Here is an 18,221-nt window from a genome sequence, read left to right as displayed (position 1 = left end):
ATCTGCTGTGTCTTAAAAAATATATATGTATGTATGTATATATACATAAATATATATGTATGATGTATATATGTATGTATTTCATATATATATGAAAGCCAGGGAAGGTGGGAGTTGGCAAGAGTACTTTCCAGATAAATTCAACAGCATTGTCTTACATCCAGAGATAAGAGGAAACAAATTACATGAAAGAAACTACAAAAGTCTCACAAAAAGGTAGAAGGTAGAGTGGCTGAAAATAAAACAGAGGAAACTGTGGGCCACAGGTTAAATGATATAGGTAAGGGAAGCAGGGATTAGGCAGAATAGGGCCATGGTTAGGTCTTCACTTTAGGTGATCAGTTCTGGGAACAAGATGAAGGATGGATTGGAAAGGGGCAGAGAAGACCCAAAGTAAGTGGGCAATTTAAAACACAATCATGGTAATTTGGAGAAGCCAAACTGATACATTAGTGATAAACACTGATTTGAAAGAGCTTTAGGAGGTAGAATCAATAGAATTTGGTAACTGGTCATGGAACTTCCCTGGCAGCTCAGTTAGAGAATCTGCCTGTAGTACAGGCAGACCCAAGTTCAATCCCTGGGTCAGTAAGATCCCCTGGAGAAGAAAATGGCAACTGACTCCAGTATTCTTGCCTGCAAAATCCCATGGATAAAGGAGCCTGGTGGGCTACAGTCCATGGGGTCATAAGAGTCAGACACGACTTCGTGACTAAACCACCACGACCAGTCATAGGGCATACAGTTAAGTCAATCACTTAAAATATAACTAAACTTATAAAAATATGTGGCCTACTATGTTTCATCTAGTTTAGTATTTCATTAATAATCCTATAGGCTTTCATGAGAGAATTTAATTTTGCATGTGCTTGCTTTAGATTGAGACATAGACACTTACACTTACAAATGAAATGATTTATAAATATCTGGGATGACTCTATAGTTAAAACAATTAGAACTTTCTGATAAAACCAGAACCTTAGCTTGGATTATATAATTTAGGAATTCATTTTAAAAGGACAACTGGAAACTTCTCTTAGAAGTAGGAAACTACATTAAAGTTTTATAAATAACAATGCAAAAATGAATAAAGAAAAGACTACATTATGTAAATCAAAGGTAGCTGGATTAAAGTAAACCATATCTTTTAAAATAGATATGTTTGCAAGAAGACATCTTTTAAGGCTACACATTAAAGAACAATGGAGATACTGGAAAATGAATAGCATATATACTTATTTTTCAGTTGCCCTGAGAATATGAAGCTAATTACAAATTCACAGATGTCAGAAAATACTTTCACATCTGATTTCTTAATTTTTTGTTACCTGTTTTTTCTCTTATTTCTCCACCTTCCCATGGAATTAATTTCATCACTATCCAATACACATTCATTAAACTGGTAAAAAATAAGGCATAAATCCATTTACTTACTTACTTGCAGGGACTGTTATACAGGAAGGAATATTCTGAGATAGTGCAGAAAGAAGTGTCACATCTCATGGTTACTCAGGTATTAAATATTTAAAAATTTATGGAGTCTAATAAATAATATTCATTCACCTATTTCCCCAGTTGCTTGCATGCATAGGAGGTCATTTACCCATGCAAGAGTTGATAAAAGAAGGCCTATCGCTCTGGATGACTCATGTTCCTGTATTCTCCTCAAGGAACCCTAACTTCCATGGCTTTTCACATTTCTTGGTTGAATTTAATATACTGCTGTCTCCTATTTTTTCTCATCATCATTGTAGTCATCATCATCATCAAGTTTACAATCTGCCTTTACAATTTGGTAATTCATGCAAATATAATTTTTATTTATTTTATTTTTAAACTTTACATAATTGTATTAGTTTTGCCAAATATCGAAATGAATCCACCACAGGTATACATGTGTTCCCCATCCTGAACCCTCCTCCCTCCTCCCTCCCCATACCATCCCTCTGGGTCGTCCCAGTGCACTAGCCCCAAGCATCCAGTATCGTGCATCGAACCTGGACTTATTTTAAGAATATTAAAGAACTAGGCTTGGAGATTTAGCAGCAACCTAGTCAGCTCCAGGAGTACTGACTACCCCACTCTGTTATTTTCTCATGATTTTTCTCTGCATGTGCTACGTTCTCCATGCTCCACTTATGACTGACTGGTTGCCCTTTAACTGCTGTTTTATTTTCTTTTTCACTCTCTTAGAACATTTACTTGCACATGACTTTGGTTTATCAGAACTCCTCTGCTCTACTTTTTCACGCATGAATCTTTAAGTGTATCTTTATGGCACAAGTTTCTGATTGTAATTCTCTTCAGCTCTGAACTTAGAAACCCTAAATTCTTAAAAAACAATTTGATTGATTTAGCCATTTATGGAAAACATATACGAGAGGTGACAGGTAGCTGATAAGCCATTAATTAGATGTCTTTTGATCAAGTGTCTACCTTTGTCCCATTAAGTTACAGTTGAGGGAATATGGCATCCAGGCACTAACCATAGTGGAGAATCTTCAATATGCCTCTTGGTTAATTTACTAAGAAGATGGCATGAGAAGGACAAACTCTAAAATTTCTCTGGGTTTCCTAGATGGCTCAGTGGTAAAGAATCCACCTACCAATGCAGGAGATGCAGGTTCGATCCCTGAGTGGGAAAGATCCTTTGGGGAAAGAAATGGCAACCCACTCCAGTATTATTGTCTCAGAAATTACATAGAGGGAGGAGCCTGGTGGGCTACAGTCCATAGGGTTACAAAAGAGTCAAACAGGAATTAGCAACTAATCAACATTTACCTAGTTGTGTTATCTAATGTCTGTAACATTTCTAATATACTTACTTCGATAAGGGAGTTTTGGGTTTTGGGTTGGACTACACTATATTTCCTGTGGTCATGTATGGATGTGAGAGTTGGGCTGTGAAGAAGGCTGAGCACCGAAGAATTGATGCTTTTGAACTGTGGTGTTGGAGAAGACTCTTGAGAGTCCCTTGGACTGCAAGGAGATCCAACCAGTCCATTCTGAAGATCAGCCCTGGGATTTCTTTGGAGGGAATGATGCTGAAGCGGAAACTCCAATACTTCGGCCACCTCATGCGAAGAGCTGATTCATTGGAAAAGACTCTGATGCTGGGAGGGATTGGGGGCAGGAGGAGAAGGGGACGACAGAGGATGAGATGGCTGGATGGCATCACTGACTCGATGGACGTGAGTCTCAGTGAACTCTGGGAGTTGGTGATGGACAGGGAGTCCTGGCGTGCTGCGATTCATGGGGTCTCAAAGAGTCAGACACGACTGAGCGACTGAACTGAACTGAATACTATATTTTATGGGCATCTGGTCCCATCACTTCATGGCAAATAGATGGAAAAACAATGGAAATAGTGGCAGACTTTATTTTGGGGGGCTCCAAAATCACCGCAGATGGTGACTGCAACCATGAAATTAAAAGACACTTGCTTCTTGGAAGAAAACCTATGATCAACCTAGACCGCATATTAAAAAGCAGAGACATTACTTTGCCAACAAAGGTCCGTGTAGTCAAAGCTATAGTTTTTCCAGTAGTCATGTAAGGATGTGACAGTTGGACTATAAAGAAGCTGAGAACCAAACAATCGATGCTTTTGAACTGTGGTGTTGGAGGAGACTTTTAAGAGTCCCTTGGACTGCAAGGAGATCCAACCAGTCAATCCTAAAGGAAATCGGGCCTGAATATTCATTGGAAATACTGATGCTGAAGCTGAAACTCCAATACTTTGGCCACCTGATGTGAAGAACTGATTCATTGGAAAAAATCATGATGCTTGGAAAGATTGAAGGCAGGAGGAGAAGGGGAGGACAGAGGAGGAGATGGTTGGATGATATCACTGACTCGATGGACATGAGTTTGAGCCAGCTCTGGGAGTTGGTGATGGACAAGGAAGCCTTGTGTGCTGCAGTCCTTAGGGTTGCAAAGAGTTGGACACAACTGAGTGACTGAACTGAACTGAACTCTATTTTACTCTTTAACTTACAGTCAATAACAAATACATGTAAGATGTAGTTATTAACAATAAAACATGAAAGAATAGACTCCAAAGAAATACACTAGAGGAATATTTCTTTAGTTCTTTTCTAAGAGAAAAAAAAATGTAAATATAAATATGCACCAAATATTGTTATGCCACTGACTAAATGACTATACTTAATAAGTAACCATTTTTAGCTTTGGATATCCTTTGCCCTTCAAAGATGAGTTAATCTATGTTTTAGCACTTTCCAATAACCACATATCTTTTGACACAAAATCGGTATCATTGCAATAACACTATAACTAGGTTAAGACTGCACTTGAGTAAATGTATAGATTATTTTACATTCTCCATAGCACCAATCACAATGTTGAACATCAATTCATGGTACCCTGAATGTCTAACAATCCTGGCTTTGAGACTGAGTGACCCTGGTTTTAATATCATGAGAAGGAAATGGCAACCCACTCCAGTGTTCTTGCCTGGAGAATCCCAGGGACAGCGGAGCCTGGTGGGCTGCTGTCTCTGGGGTTGCACAGAGTAGGACATGACTGAAGCGACTTAGCAGCAGCAGCAGCAGCAAATGTCACTAGACACTTGGGCAGGTGATGTAACTTTTCTCAGGTTCGGTTTTTTTTTATTTGTAAAATGGTGCTAATAATACTTACTTCACAAAGATATTATTTGGATTAAATGAAAAATATATAAAATGCTTAAGTACAGTTCTTAGTGCAGACTCATGGCAATAATTTGAATGTTTTGGGGGAGGATTTTATTAGGTCTCCTGTGAAGTCAAGATATGTGGAGTTAAATTTTGACAAGCTCTTGGGTGTGTCATGGTCTACTATTCAAACTGCCTCATGAGAAACTCAGAAGTCCTGCTTTATTGACAGAATAACAGTAGTAACGTCATGCAATCAAAGGCATATAAGCTTGATTCATTTTTAGATTAAATGGAGTTAAAAATAAAACCATCTACTACCAGTAGTGATTGAACTGATGAGAAAGTGAAAAATCCAGAAAGTTCTTTGTATAAAACCAGAAGGCAGAGAAAATTAAGCATAATCATAATTTGTTAAACTCTATAAAAAAAGGTTTCAGCCACTTCTAAATATACAATATTGATAATAGTTGAAAATGTAAATTAATCCCTTTGAAATATGCCAGATCATTTGGTTTGTCTTAACAAGGCCTGCCCTGGGGAGAAAGTACTTTACCAGGGCCCTAACTGCCTGCTGGGATCTGGGGTTTTAACAGAGTCTAACCTACTCGAGGCGGAGAAGGCAATGGCACCCCACTCCAGTACTCTTGCCTGGAAAATCCCATGGACGGAGGAGCCTGGTAGGCTGTAGTCCATGGGGTCGCTAAGAGTCGGACACGACTGAGGGACTTCACTTTCACTTTTCACTTTCATGCATTGGAGAAGGAAATGGCAAGCCACTCCAGTGTTCTTGCCTGGAGAATCCCAGGGACGGGGGAGCCTGGTGGGCTGCCGTCTATGGGGTCGCACAGAGTCGGACATGACTGAAGTGACTTAGCATAGCATAGTATAGCATTGGCTATCTGCATTAGAGTTAAGTCCTTTTCCTTATACAGGTAATTAATGGCCTTAAAGAATTCTGGACAGAAGCTGGCTTGAAGTTAATGACTGAAGCGACTTAGCAGCAGCAGCAGCAGCAGCAGCAGCAACCTACTCGAGAAAAGGAAAATATCCAGTTTCAAGGAGTTCCAGACTTCTGTGTAGGGGAGGGAGAAACCCAACTTCAGCTACCTCTAGCCATCTTGTCTACTTAATGAGGGAAATTAAAATTGAGAATCCTTCATAGTCCAGAGATACAGGCTCACCAAAAGACTTAGACTTAATTATAGGACTGTACAATACTTTCCTTTCCCCCACACATTACCAATACTTTACTAAAGGCCTAGTTACCTTAATTCCTTTTACCCAGATATCATCTCCACCTTTCAATTAAAATTTAAAAGATGTACTGACAGAGAAAAATCACTGTTTAAAGAGAAGAAACATCAGAACCAGAGTCAGGCACGGCACAAATGTTCGAATTATCAGACCAGGAATTATTAAAATCTATGATATGCTAAGGGCTTTAGTGGTAACTTAGACAACAGCAAAGAACAGAGGGATAATGTAATAACCAAAGAGATGGAAATCTTAAGAACAAATCAAATAGTAATGGTAGCGATCAAGAACAATATAATGGAAAATGAAGAATTTTCTCTAAGTGGCTCATTAGCAGACTGGGAATAACTGAGGCAAGAATCTCTGAGAGCCAGGCTAGGACAATGGAAACTTTTGAAACTGTAAAGTAATTTCTTTCAAATGTGAAACAATATGATTGAAATTAATCTGATAGACATTTAGAAAACTACCATATACATTGTTAAATTTCTCAGAGAAAAGAACTATTTAGGTATCAGTTTTGAGAAGAACAACTGACATCCATTTTTAACATTAAATTATCTCTAAAGCTTTTATTCTCAGAATTCAAACACATACATGTATTTTTGGATAATTTCAATGTAATATAAAATGTATTAAAAATGCAGCACTAAAATCAGGTACTATAATAAATTGGTTCTTCCTATATGAAATGCATAAATTAACTATTAGGTATTCTATTCTCTATTGTCAACACATTCTACTTTGATTTTTCAACTTAGGAACAATGATATTAGAAAATAATAGGATCTGACATATGGGATAAACTATCTTTCTACACAGTTTAATTGTAATATAAGTCTCTTTTATTATAAAAATCATTAATTTTTTTCAATATAAGAATCATTAGTAATTGAAATGCTAGGTTCACTCATAACTTTCATCTAGGCATGAATGACTTATCCCTATTTTCCTATCTCAGAGTAAATTTCCTAAAACTAATTCACTATATTTAACAGATAAGATCACATATCTTCTATGGCCTTACATTATTCAAACCCTAATGATCATCTATGTCACGCATGTATGAAATACATATAATACACATTTGAAACCAATGTTTGGCATCTCAGAAAGTTTTCTAATATCTGTCATAGTTAATACAAAATGCAGCTTACTATCCAATAGCACTTTTTCTTCCTCCTAATATTCAGTTTTCTCTTAAAACTTTGTTAAAGCTTACTTTACTGTTGAAAGGGAAATTGGATTTTGAATACTGAAGTGCATAAATCTGTGTCCATTCAACCTTGTAAACTAGATCTGATCTATATGCATACAGTAGTAGCCAAAAGAGGAGAGTGGGGAAAAAAATCCAGAACAAGCAAATATTTCATTTCCTCACTAAAAATATTACTATAAATAAAAATAAATGGTGAAAATATTTCAGGTGAGTCAATAGAATGCTTAAAAATCTAATTTTTCCATCCACATTAAGTATATATAATTTTAGGTTTAAATTGTATACTATTTTATGGAATTATATTATAAAATACTATGCTTTAACTATCAGGTTTTATTAAGTATGTATACCTTTAATAGCCATAATGTAGCTACCCAAAAACATTACCTTTTCAATTACAGTATTAAAACAAAAAAGCCACATGGCTATTAGAGTTTAAGAAGTATCAAATATAACTACTAAGTCTCAAGGAAAACAATATAAGGTTTTAATCATGAAAGCTTTTTTATTTTTCTGGTTAATAGCAGTTACTTTTTATTAGTAAGAGTTAATATTGAGACAAGATGCCCCAATATGACAAACTCCTACTGTTGTGTGGCACTGAACAGGGACTGATATATAAAGGATATTAAGGATTTGAACGTCAAATTTAACTAATATACCCTCTTATTGTATTCCTTTTCATCTACAGTTTTATTTGTTAAAAATAAATTGAGTAAATAAAAGCATCAAAGAAAAGGAGTAAACCTGAGAGTTAATGTGTCAAGAAAACTTATATAATTTTATTTCATACATTTTCAGATTATGAGAACTCACAAGATACATATTTTTTAATTGCTTATTTTGTACAAAGTTATTGCATGAGCTATGTCTTTTGTGTTTCTTTTCTCTTATTAGCATGTAAATAACATGACTTCTTAAAAACTATCTGTCTCCCTCTCAGGCGACTTTCAAAACTGAAATAGCTTCGTCAGTTTTGCACATAGTAAAATTTAGTATTAACCAGTTATTAGTTACTAATAGAAAATAGAAAACCCAGGGCAACTGCCTATACTTAATATTTATGAAAACACTTTGATTGTATTCAGGTAACTTCTATAGTGCTGCACAAAATTTTTTATTCATGTAGCATTCTTTCACTGATTATCATGACACTTTGTTAGCTACTCTACCTGATCATCATTTTACCACCTTAGTGTAGTATACTGACAGACAAAGGATAGAAAGGACATTTACAGGATAAAGTTATTAACAGATTTTAATTATGTAGATATAAAACACTTAACATCAGACAGTGAGAGCACAGTGTTAAGAATTATAACCACTGGTTCCCCAATTCACTGATGTATTCATTCTTTTCTAAAACCAAGCTCTATTCTCTTTATAAGTACAGTTATTCAATTTCACTCTGTTCTCAACATATCAATAAAGCCTATATTTTGAACATTATTTCTTAACAATTTTCCAAGTTGTCTTTCACTTCCAAGTATTTATATTATTGTCTTAAACAAAAGAAAGCTTCAATAATTTTTGACTGTTCAAGAGAATTCAGAAAGTTTTACTTTTATTTCTACTTACTGGGTTTGAGATACACAATATAGAAATCAATTCAGACACTGAAATTCAAAGTCTTTTACAAAATAGCTAAACGAAAAGTACATTCTTGAGAAACGTTTTTTTTTTTTTTTTGCTAATGATGGAGAGACTATTTAAATATACTTAAATACATGAATGTGGAAATACATTTAATAAGAACAGGACTCAATAAAGAAGTATGAAGATTAAAAGTACATGAACTTAGGTTCTCAAATCCCTGATCCCAAACAGCCTGGGACATACTTCTCTGATTTCACAGAATTACAAAGTACAGAACTGGAAAGGATATCTAGGATGGCCTGATTCACCCCCTTTCCTTTTGTCATGAGGCTTCTGATTTCAGAAGTTGAGAGTATTCAGGATCACATGGTGCAAGATGGCAACTAGAACTGAGATCCCTTGGCTCCTAGCTGAATGCAGCTTATCCTGGTTGTAAATTAAAATGGTAATATTTCCACAGCATTACTAGAATTCTGGGGACTGCCTTCTAAACCAGTTTATAAGTAACAGAGGAAACCTGTCACACTGCTTCCTACTGTCACTTTATATTTTAAAAAGCTTATGTAAATGGCTTCCCTGGTAGCTCAGCTGGTAAAGAATCCACCTCCAATTCAGGAGACTCCACTTGGATCCCTGGTCTGGAAGATCCCCTGGATAAGGGATAGGCAGCTCATTCCAGTATTCTTTGGCTTTCCTTGTGGCTCAGCTGGTAGAGAATCCACCCACAATGTGGGAGACCTGGGTTTGATTCCTGGGTTGGGAAGATCCCCTGGAGAAGGAAACAGCTACCCACTCCAGTATTCTGGCCTGGAGAATTCCATGGGCTGTATAGTACATGGGGTGGCAAAGAGGCAGACACGACTGAGCAGCTTTCACTCACTATCCACCACATCTCTTCCCTTCAGCCACACAAAATATTCTTCAGTTCAGTTCAGTTCAGTCGCTCAGTCATGTCTGATTCTTTGTGACCCCATGAATTGCAGCACGCCAGGCCTCCCTGTCCATCACCAATTCCCGGAGTTCACTCAAACTCATGTCCATCAAGTCAGTGATGCCATCCAGCCATCTCATCCTCTGTCGTCCCCTTCTCCTCCTGCCCTCAATCCCTCCCAGCATCAGAGTCTTTTCCAATGAGTCAACTCTTTGCGTGAGCTGGCCAAAGTATTGGAGTTTCAGCTTTAGCATCATTCCTTCCAAAGAACACCCAGGACTGATCTCCTTCACAATGGACTGCTTGGATCTCCTTGCAGTCCAAGGGACTCTCAAGAGTCTTCTCCAACACCACAGTTCAAAAGCATCAATTCTTCAGCACTCAGCCTTCTTCACAGTCCAACTCTCACATCCATACATGACCACAGGAAAAACCATAGCCTTGACTAGATGGACCTTTGTTGGCAAAGTAATCTCTGCTTTTCAATATGCTATCTAGGTTGGACATAACTTTCCTTCCAAGGAGTAAGCATCTTTTAATTTCATGGCTGCAGTCACCATCTGCAGTGATATTGGAGCCCCAAAAATAAAGTCTGACACTGTTTCCACTGTTTGTCCATCTATTTCCCATGAAGTGATGGGACCAGAAGCCATGATCTTCGTTTTCTGAATGTTGAGCTTTAAGCCAACTTTTTCACTCTCCTCTTTCATTTTCATCAAGAGGCTTTTTAGTTCCTCTTCACTTTCTGCCATAAGGGTGGTGTCATCTGCATATCTGAGGTTATTGATATTTCTCCCGGCAATCTTGATTCCAGCTTGTGTTTCTTCCAGCCCAGTGTTTCTCATGATGTACTCTGCATATAAGTTAAATAAGCAGGGTGACAATATACAGCCTTGATGTACTCCTTTTCCTATTTGGAACCTAATGCACACATTTAAGAATAGTGTGCCTGTCTTCAAGTAATTTTCTTTTCCTAAAAGGTGCTTCTACTCTCTCTTCCAGCCCACCTGTGATTCCTTCAATGTATAAGAAAGAGCTGATATGTTACTGATATGTTACTTCCTACAACCAATTCTTCTTGACCAGAATTCATTCCTCCCTTTATTATTCTTTCACACAACAATACTGAGTATTACCTCAATATACTCTCATTGGCAATAATATTGTGAAGACATTATTTCTAAACTTCACAAGAGTACCTAACTCCAAGAATGTAAAATAGCAACTTGTTAAATGGAATTCAGGACATGACTTTTTTTAAAGTATATTTCAATATTGGCAAAAATGAGTTGACAAGCATTTCAGAATAAATATATATATTTTTTCATTTTTGAAAGCCTAAAGAATCATTTGCTCAAGATTACTCATCTATTTTTCATATCTGCTAACCAACGGTGCTTAAGTTTTATTCAAATAACCTGAAATGGTTTTCTTTACAGGCAAAAGATGAATGCCTACTACTGTAACAACATCAGTCGGTATGTTACTATGGGTAAAATGGGCATTTTAAGTTAAAAAAAAAGAATAAAAAATAAAACCAGTATGAGATAATTTACTGTCACATATTTTATATGATTTATAATGTAAATCATACATTATATATTTCAAAAATATTTCTTAGTTAATTTCTTTAAATGAAGAAAATCTTATCAATTTAAAAGTTATTCCTAGGAAATACTTCATTCAGAAAAACACCAGATATGCTTTATGTCAAAAGATTGTCAAATACATCATCTAGTTGTCTTTACATATTTGTAAAACCAACTTAAGTAGTATCTCTGAGAAAAGGCAACTTTAGTTAAAATGGCCATTCAAATTACCATGGCTCAAAGTTTTTCCACCCTTTCTACTTATCTACTCACTTGTTTTAACCTATAAATAGCACCAAGTAAAGCTCTATTCATGCAGAATGCTGAGCTCAATGACACACAAGCTGGAATCAAGATTGCCAGGAGAAATATCAATAATCTCAGATACACCGGTGACAACATCCTAATGGCAGAAAGTGAAGAAGAACTAAAGAGCCTCTTGATGAAAGTGAAAGAGTGAAAAAGTTGGCTTAAAACTCAACATTCAGAAAACTAAGATCATGGCATCTGGTCCCATCACTTCCTGGCAAATGGATGGGGAAACAATGGAAACAGTCAGAAACTTTTATTTTTTGAGGCTCCAATATCACTGCAGATGGTGATTGCAGGCATGAAATTAGGACATTTTTTTCCTTGGAGGAAAAGTTATGACCAATCTAGACAGCATATTCAAAAGCAGAGACATTACTTTGCCAACAAAGGCCCATCTAGTCAAAGCTATGGTTTTTCCAGTAGTCATGTATGTATGTGAGAGTTGGACTATAAAGAAAGCTGAGTGCTGAAGAATTGATGCTTTTGAACTGTGGTGTTGGAGAAGACTCTTGAGAGTCCCTTGGACTGCACAGAGATCAAACCAGTCAATCCTAAAGGAAATTGGTCCTGAATAGTCATTGGAAGACTGATGTTGTAGCTGAAACTCAAATATTTTGGCCACCTGATGTGAAGAACCAACTCACTGGAAAAGACCCTGATGCTGGGAAAGACTGAAGGCGGGAGGACAAGGCGACATTAGAGGATGAGATGGTAGGATGGCACCACCAAAGTGATAGACATGAGTTTGAGCAAGCTCTGGGAGTTGGGGATGGACAAGGGAAGCCTGGCATGCTGTAGTCCATGGGGTCGAAGAGAGTCGGACATGACTGATTGACTGAAATGAAAGCTCCAATCTTGTCAGTAACCTATTCTCTTCATTAAAAGAGAAACTTAAGTTGTGTATTTTCTTTAAAATTTACTAATGTCTATCCATTTTACTATTTCCCTTGATTCACCTTTATTTTATCTAATTCATGAAGCTTTGTCCATATCTCTTACAAAATATGTCCATGTGCTCCAATTTTAAAGAAATCCTACCACTGACATTGTCCGTATATGCATTATTATCTGGGTGATAATCTAAAAGTAATATAGCTTATCCCATCAGTGATATCCCAAGGTAATTGAGTATTCAGGTTACTTTTTAACGTCTGAATCCTTGTATTACTTTTCCCTCTGTAGTCTATATGTATTGGTCATTGCCCTTTATCTTTACTTGGCAGAATCTTAAATAAAAAGCAGTGAGCTGTGAAATGACCACAGATACATGTGAAGATTAAAATATGTTTGGCTTAGAAATTTTGCTGAATTACTTCCTCGCTCTGTGACCATGTAGAAGTTATTTAATGTACCTCAGGTTCACATCTTTCAATAGAGAAAATTTATACTTGATTTCTAGGACTCATGTGAGTAAAGTGCTTTGAACAAAGCCTAGCATGTGGTAAAATGCTCAATGAATTTTTAACCATCTTTTCCTTTGCTACCTTACTCTATCATATTTATTTTCTACTGTAGTTTTTTCCTTCTTCTTTCTCTCTTTGCCTGCTCATTCTTGGTTGGCGCCCAAAATGCACATTTCAGTTTAGCATTATGTTTATCAAGGGGATAAAAAAATCTGAATCAATTATGCAAATAGCACACGTAAGTAACTGGCTTTTCATAGTTTCCAATCCTCCTCTGTTTGCAGGGCCATCATAAGTATACAGGCACTAGAGTCAGAAATAATGCAGCATGTATTGAAGTACATCACTCACTACCTGGCCTATAAATCCTTGATATCTTTTGTTCCTTATTCTCCTTAATACTGGGTTTCTCCTACAGGGAAATGGAACTAAGACAAATCTCATAGGGCCATTGTGAAAAATAAAAGGATAAAATTCTCAGAGCAGTGTCTGGCAAATAGAAAACTATGAAATAAACATAATTTTTCAGACAACTCTGCCCTCTCTGTATATAATAAACCAGACATAGAAAATTCCTAATTCATAACACCTATGACAGAATCATTACAAGAATGATAGTAGTAAGTTTATTTGTAACTCTGTAAGTCCCTATGTCTCCTAGTTACCACTTTGCATTACGAAATGCAGCCCTGTGATCAAGCCAAACACACTCACCAGAGCAGGGGCACAACTCCTGCTGTTCCTCATATGATTCTTTGGCTATGATTACATAAAATCAGTGATAGTATGACTGCTAACATTGTCATTTTATTCAGAAAATGAAAAAGTGGGGCTTATAGACTACTTAATCATTTTTAAGTCTTTATAAGTTACTTTATCTACTGAGAAAAAGATATATATCTTGGAAAGATATTCTAGAAAAGAAGCTTTATTCACTTCAAAGTAACTGTGATTAATATACTAACTACATTCAATGAATACTGATGCATATTCATTTTAATGAAAATAAGATAATGAAGGTACAAGCATAATCTTAGTTTAAAAGACACATTCTCACAAATGGCTTGACAAGAACTCTATTAGATTAAAACTTCAGAAATAGTAAAAACACAGGCTATAAACAAACAAATCTAAAGAAACAAAAAACCTGTTAAACAAAGAAAGATTAAACTCTTACAGGAATTTTTATTTGAAAATAAAAATTTAATGAATGACTGTTGAATAACTCCTGACATAAAGGTCAAACTCAAATAGCATTATTCTAATGATTCTAAAAACAAAAAAATTTGGGTCAACTTCTCTCAGATTTAAATTTATATATTTAACAGAAAAAAGCAATGTAGAATAGTATCAGGGAGAATGTCATGAATGAGAAAAATACAATTCCTAAGAAAAGGAACAAAAGCTAATCCAAGTATATCTAGAAACAACTGACTGCCTCCATTGTTGAAGATTTGTTTTAACAGACAAAATCAAGGTAAAAAGCATCACAAATCACCCTTTTATTTTAGCTTTAAATAAAAAATGTAGAAATAAACTAAATGTGAAAATGAGGCAAAATATATCAAAACATGTAAAAAGTCAAGTACAACCATAGCTAAAATGATGTCAATACCCGCAAAACTGTACTTAGTAAATTATGCACCCTTATAAGCCTTTCAAAAGCAACTACACTCTGCTAACAAAAATCTAACCATATGTTCCTTTGTGAAAAGTTCAAAAGATGCATAGTACTTTAGAAGATTCATATTTCCTAATGAACACCAAATGGCATCTGTAAAATTGACTTATGCTACGATAATCTAAAGTTGTTTACATACAAATATTCAATGAGGTTACCAAATTTAACATATACACAGAAAACATTTATTTTTAAAGAAAATATTTATATGGGCACTATTCTAATACTACTATATATAAACAATATATTAAAGAACAATTACTAATTTAGAAGAAAGCATTTTTATATATCATTCCACTGATTACTAGCTTTAATTGTATTTTAATCTTTTCCATAGGATTTAAGTTTTATGCTGAAATTCATACTCAAAACATTGAACAATTTTAACTATTATAATACACCCTAAAAACCCAGCAGAATAACAATTTTGAAAGATATTTAAACTTACCCCATTTAATGGATATGTTTTCCATCCTAGCTCTCCCAGCACAGTTGTTGTATCAAGCAACACAACTGGAAGCAAATAAACAACAAAAAAAATTCTTGCATGAACTTCTTAATTGACTTAAGTAGAAACTAGTTACTTAAATCACTGTCAACTACCTTTATTATTATTCTTTGAATTAGCTTTAATAAGTTGCATGACCTAGGTAAAATTATTTATAAATACTAAAGCTTAATATATAATAATTATAGTGAAAGTGAAAGTCGCTCAGTTGTGTCTGACTCTTTGTGACCCCAGGGACTATACAGTCCATGAAATTCTCCAGGCCAGAATACTGGAGTGGGTAGCTGTTCCCTTCTCCAGGGGATCTTCCCAACCCAGGGATCAAACCCAGGTCTCCCACATTGCTGGTGGATTCTTTATCAGCTGAGCCACTAGGTAAATATAAAATGAATGTGGTAGTTATACATTAATTTTAAAATAAGAAACGTGTGCTTAACAACACTAAATGAAATGGAATAACAGAACTAACACAGTCATTTTTAGTAAAAATGATAAATGTTGGAAGAGGTAAGCGAGAATACAACCACCAGATGACCTATAAGCAGGACCTGACCAATGGATGGGAGGCTCTTGAGCTCCTCACCTGTCCTTAGAATGTACACTCTTCCTATCATTCCCACAGCGGTAGCTGTTCTAAGGGCAGAGCCTTGAGAGGGTAAGGTGCTGCTGAAACTATCTGTATTGTGCATATGACTAAACCCTGTTGAGACCTCTAGGACTCTGGTGGTCAAGGGGTAGAGGCCTACTTGTTTGGCAGCTGCACAAAACAAGTCTTGTACATATAAGACTACTTATTAAACCTGCCACCTACCAATCTGGAGTGATCTGCTCCTTCCTTTGCTCTGTCCTTGCCCCATGTGAGTATGGGGCCACTTTGCAGACCAACAGTGAAATGACTACCTTTCTTTCCCTCTCATTTATAAAAATAGTCTCTTTTTTTACCATATTAAAGAAAGAAAAAATTTAAAGCAGGTCTGTATATTTTCTTTCTGTGTTGTCTTGTATATGACTGGCAACTCATTTTGAATAAACTCATATCTTTTTATTGTATATGCTAGTATACTTACTTCTAAAGGAAGTAAAAGCCAAAACAAAAAACATATACCTTTTTCCCTGACCAAAAGTAACTCATAATCTGGTTGGGAAGACATAAAAACAAATAATCAGGACATATTCTCTTAAAGTCTAAAATTGTAGACTATACAATAGCTGAACAATTAAATTAGGCTAAGTCTGAATGGATATGAGAGTTGGGCCTTAAAGAAGGCTGAGCACCCAAGAATTGATGCTTTCAAACTGTGGTGCTGGAGAAGACCCTTGAGAGTCGCTTGGACTGCAAGGAGATCAAACCAATCAATCCTAAAGGAAGTCAACTCTGAATATTCATTGAAAGGACTGGTGCTAAAGCTGAATCTCCAATACTTTGGCCACTTGATGCAAAGAACTGATTCACTGGAAAAGACACTGATGCTGGGAAAGAGTGAAGGCGGGAGGAGAAAGGGACAACAGAGGATGAGATGGTTGGATGGCATCATCAACACAGTAGATATGAGTTTGAGCAAATTCTGGGAAATAGTGAAGGACAGGGAAGCCTGGCATGCTGTAGTCCATGAGGTTTCAGAGTCAGACATGACTTAGCAGCTGAACAACAACAACAAAAAGGCTGGCACGGAGGTCTGAGATGATTTCATAAACGAAATGCAATTTGGTCTGGGCTATGATGAAGGGGTCTTTAATCACATGTGCTGAGAAACAAATTTATTTTAGAATACCTTGCTTGGGGCTGGTGCACTGGGACGACCAAGAGGGAGGGTATGGGGAGGGAGGAGGGAGGAGGAAGGAGGGTTCAGGATGGGGAACACATGTATACCTGTGGCGGATTCGTTTTGATGTTTGGCAAAACTAATACAATAAAGTTTAAAAATAAAATAAAATTAAAAAAAAAAAGAATACCTTCTATAAAGTCACTGAGTTATAACTAAATTAGTTCTCAGTTGCTGGAGTGGGAAGTAGGAGTGGAAAATATTTAGGGGAATTAAGAGAACAGAAATGAGTCTAGAAAGATAAATGGAGATCAATTGGGGAGTATTTTGGTAGTGTTTCCACCAAGTTAATGTGTTCAGTTCAGTTGCTCAGTTGTGTCCGACTCTTTGAGGCCCCATTGACTACAGCACGCCAGGCTTCCCTGTCCATCACCAACACCTGGAGCTTGCTCAAACTCATGTCCATCAAGTCAGTAATACCATACAACCATCTCATCCTCTGTTGTCCTCTTCTCCTTCTGTCTTCAGTCTTTCCCAGCATCAGGGTCTTTTCCAATGAGTCAGTCCTTCACATCAGGTGGCCAAAGTATTGGGAGTTTCACCTTTACATACGACCCATATTTTTAACTTCTATCATCAAATCCCCAGTAAGGTCATGGACCAAACAGTAAGAAACAGTGCTTTGGTATCTCAAGTTTTACTTTATCTAGCTAAGAAAGTGGAGGGTTTTTAGTAGTTTAAAAAGGTGCCATTGGAAATGTGTTATTTGGCATCTGTTGTTTGGTGTTTATGGTAAGGATTCTGAGATTTTTTTTTATTTGAATGACTGTATACTTTATTGATTTTTAGTATGAAACACTGCTTAAAGTTCTAGGATAAACTCTACATGCTCATTGCAGAATATTCTTCCAATATATTCACTAAGCATATATTTGTAAAACTGAGCTGCAATCATTTAATTTTAATTATGCAAAATTCTCAAAACTTTAAAATATGGAGAAAACAGTACAATGAACTCTCATTGTATTAATTACCCTGCCTCAATTGTTACAAACCTATAGCCAATCTTATTCCATCTATACTTGCATACCTACTCTTACTGCAAGATTTCTTTGAAGCAAATTCTAGTAATCATCTAATTTCATCTGTAAAAATTTCAGTATTTATATATAAGGTAAAGATTCCTCTTAATATAACTATAATATCTTGATCCATTACTATAAATAGTATGTATTAATTAATATCATCAAATATCCAGTCAGTGTTCAATATTCCTATGGTCCCAACTTATTTTAACAGAAAATCAA

The 18,221-nt window shown here is 36.0% G+C and overlaps 1 protein-coding gene across 6 annotated transcripts in view; it reads right to left on the bottom strand.

Moving 5' to 3' along the window:
• Nucleotides 1-18,221, bottom strand: part of EPHA6 (EPH receptor A6) — a 1,019,792-nt gene that overhangs the window by 910,741 nt on the left and 90,830 nt on the right. For all 6 annotated transcript variants that reach the window (XM_027554351.1, XM_027554393.1, XM_027554360.1 and 3 more), the window contains exon 2: nucleotides 15,092-15,156. In XM_027554351.1, coding sequence (XP_027410152.1) covers nucleotides 15,092-15,156 — 65 coding nt within the window. The remainder of the gene's footprint in view (nucleotides 1-15,091; nucleotides 15,157-18,221) is intronic.

Source organism: Bos indicus x Bos taurus, chromosome 1 (assembly GCF_003369695.1).
Source record: "Bos indicus x Bos taurus breed Angus x Brahman F1 hybrid chromosome 1, Bos_hybrid_MaternalHap_v2.0, whole genome shotgun sequence".
Lineage (NCBI taxonomy): Eukaryota > Metazoa > Chordata > Mammalia > Artiodactyla > Bovidae > Bos > Bos indicus x Bos taurus.
This window is presented reverse-complemented; position numbering and strand designations above follow the sequence as displayed.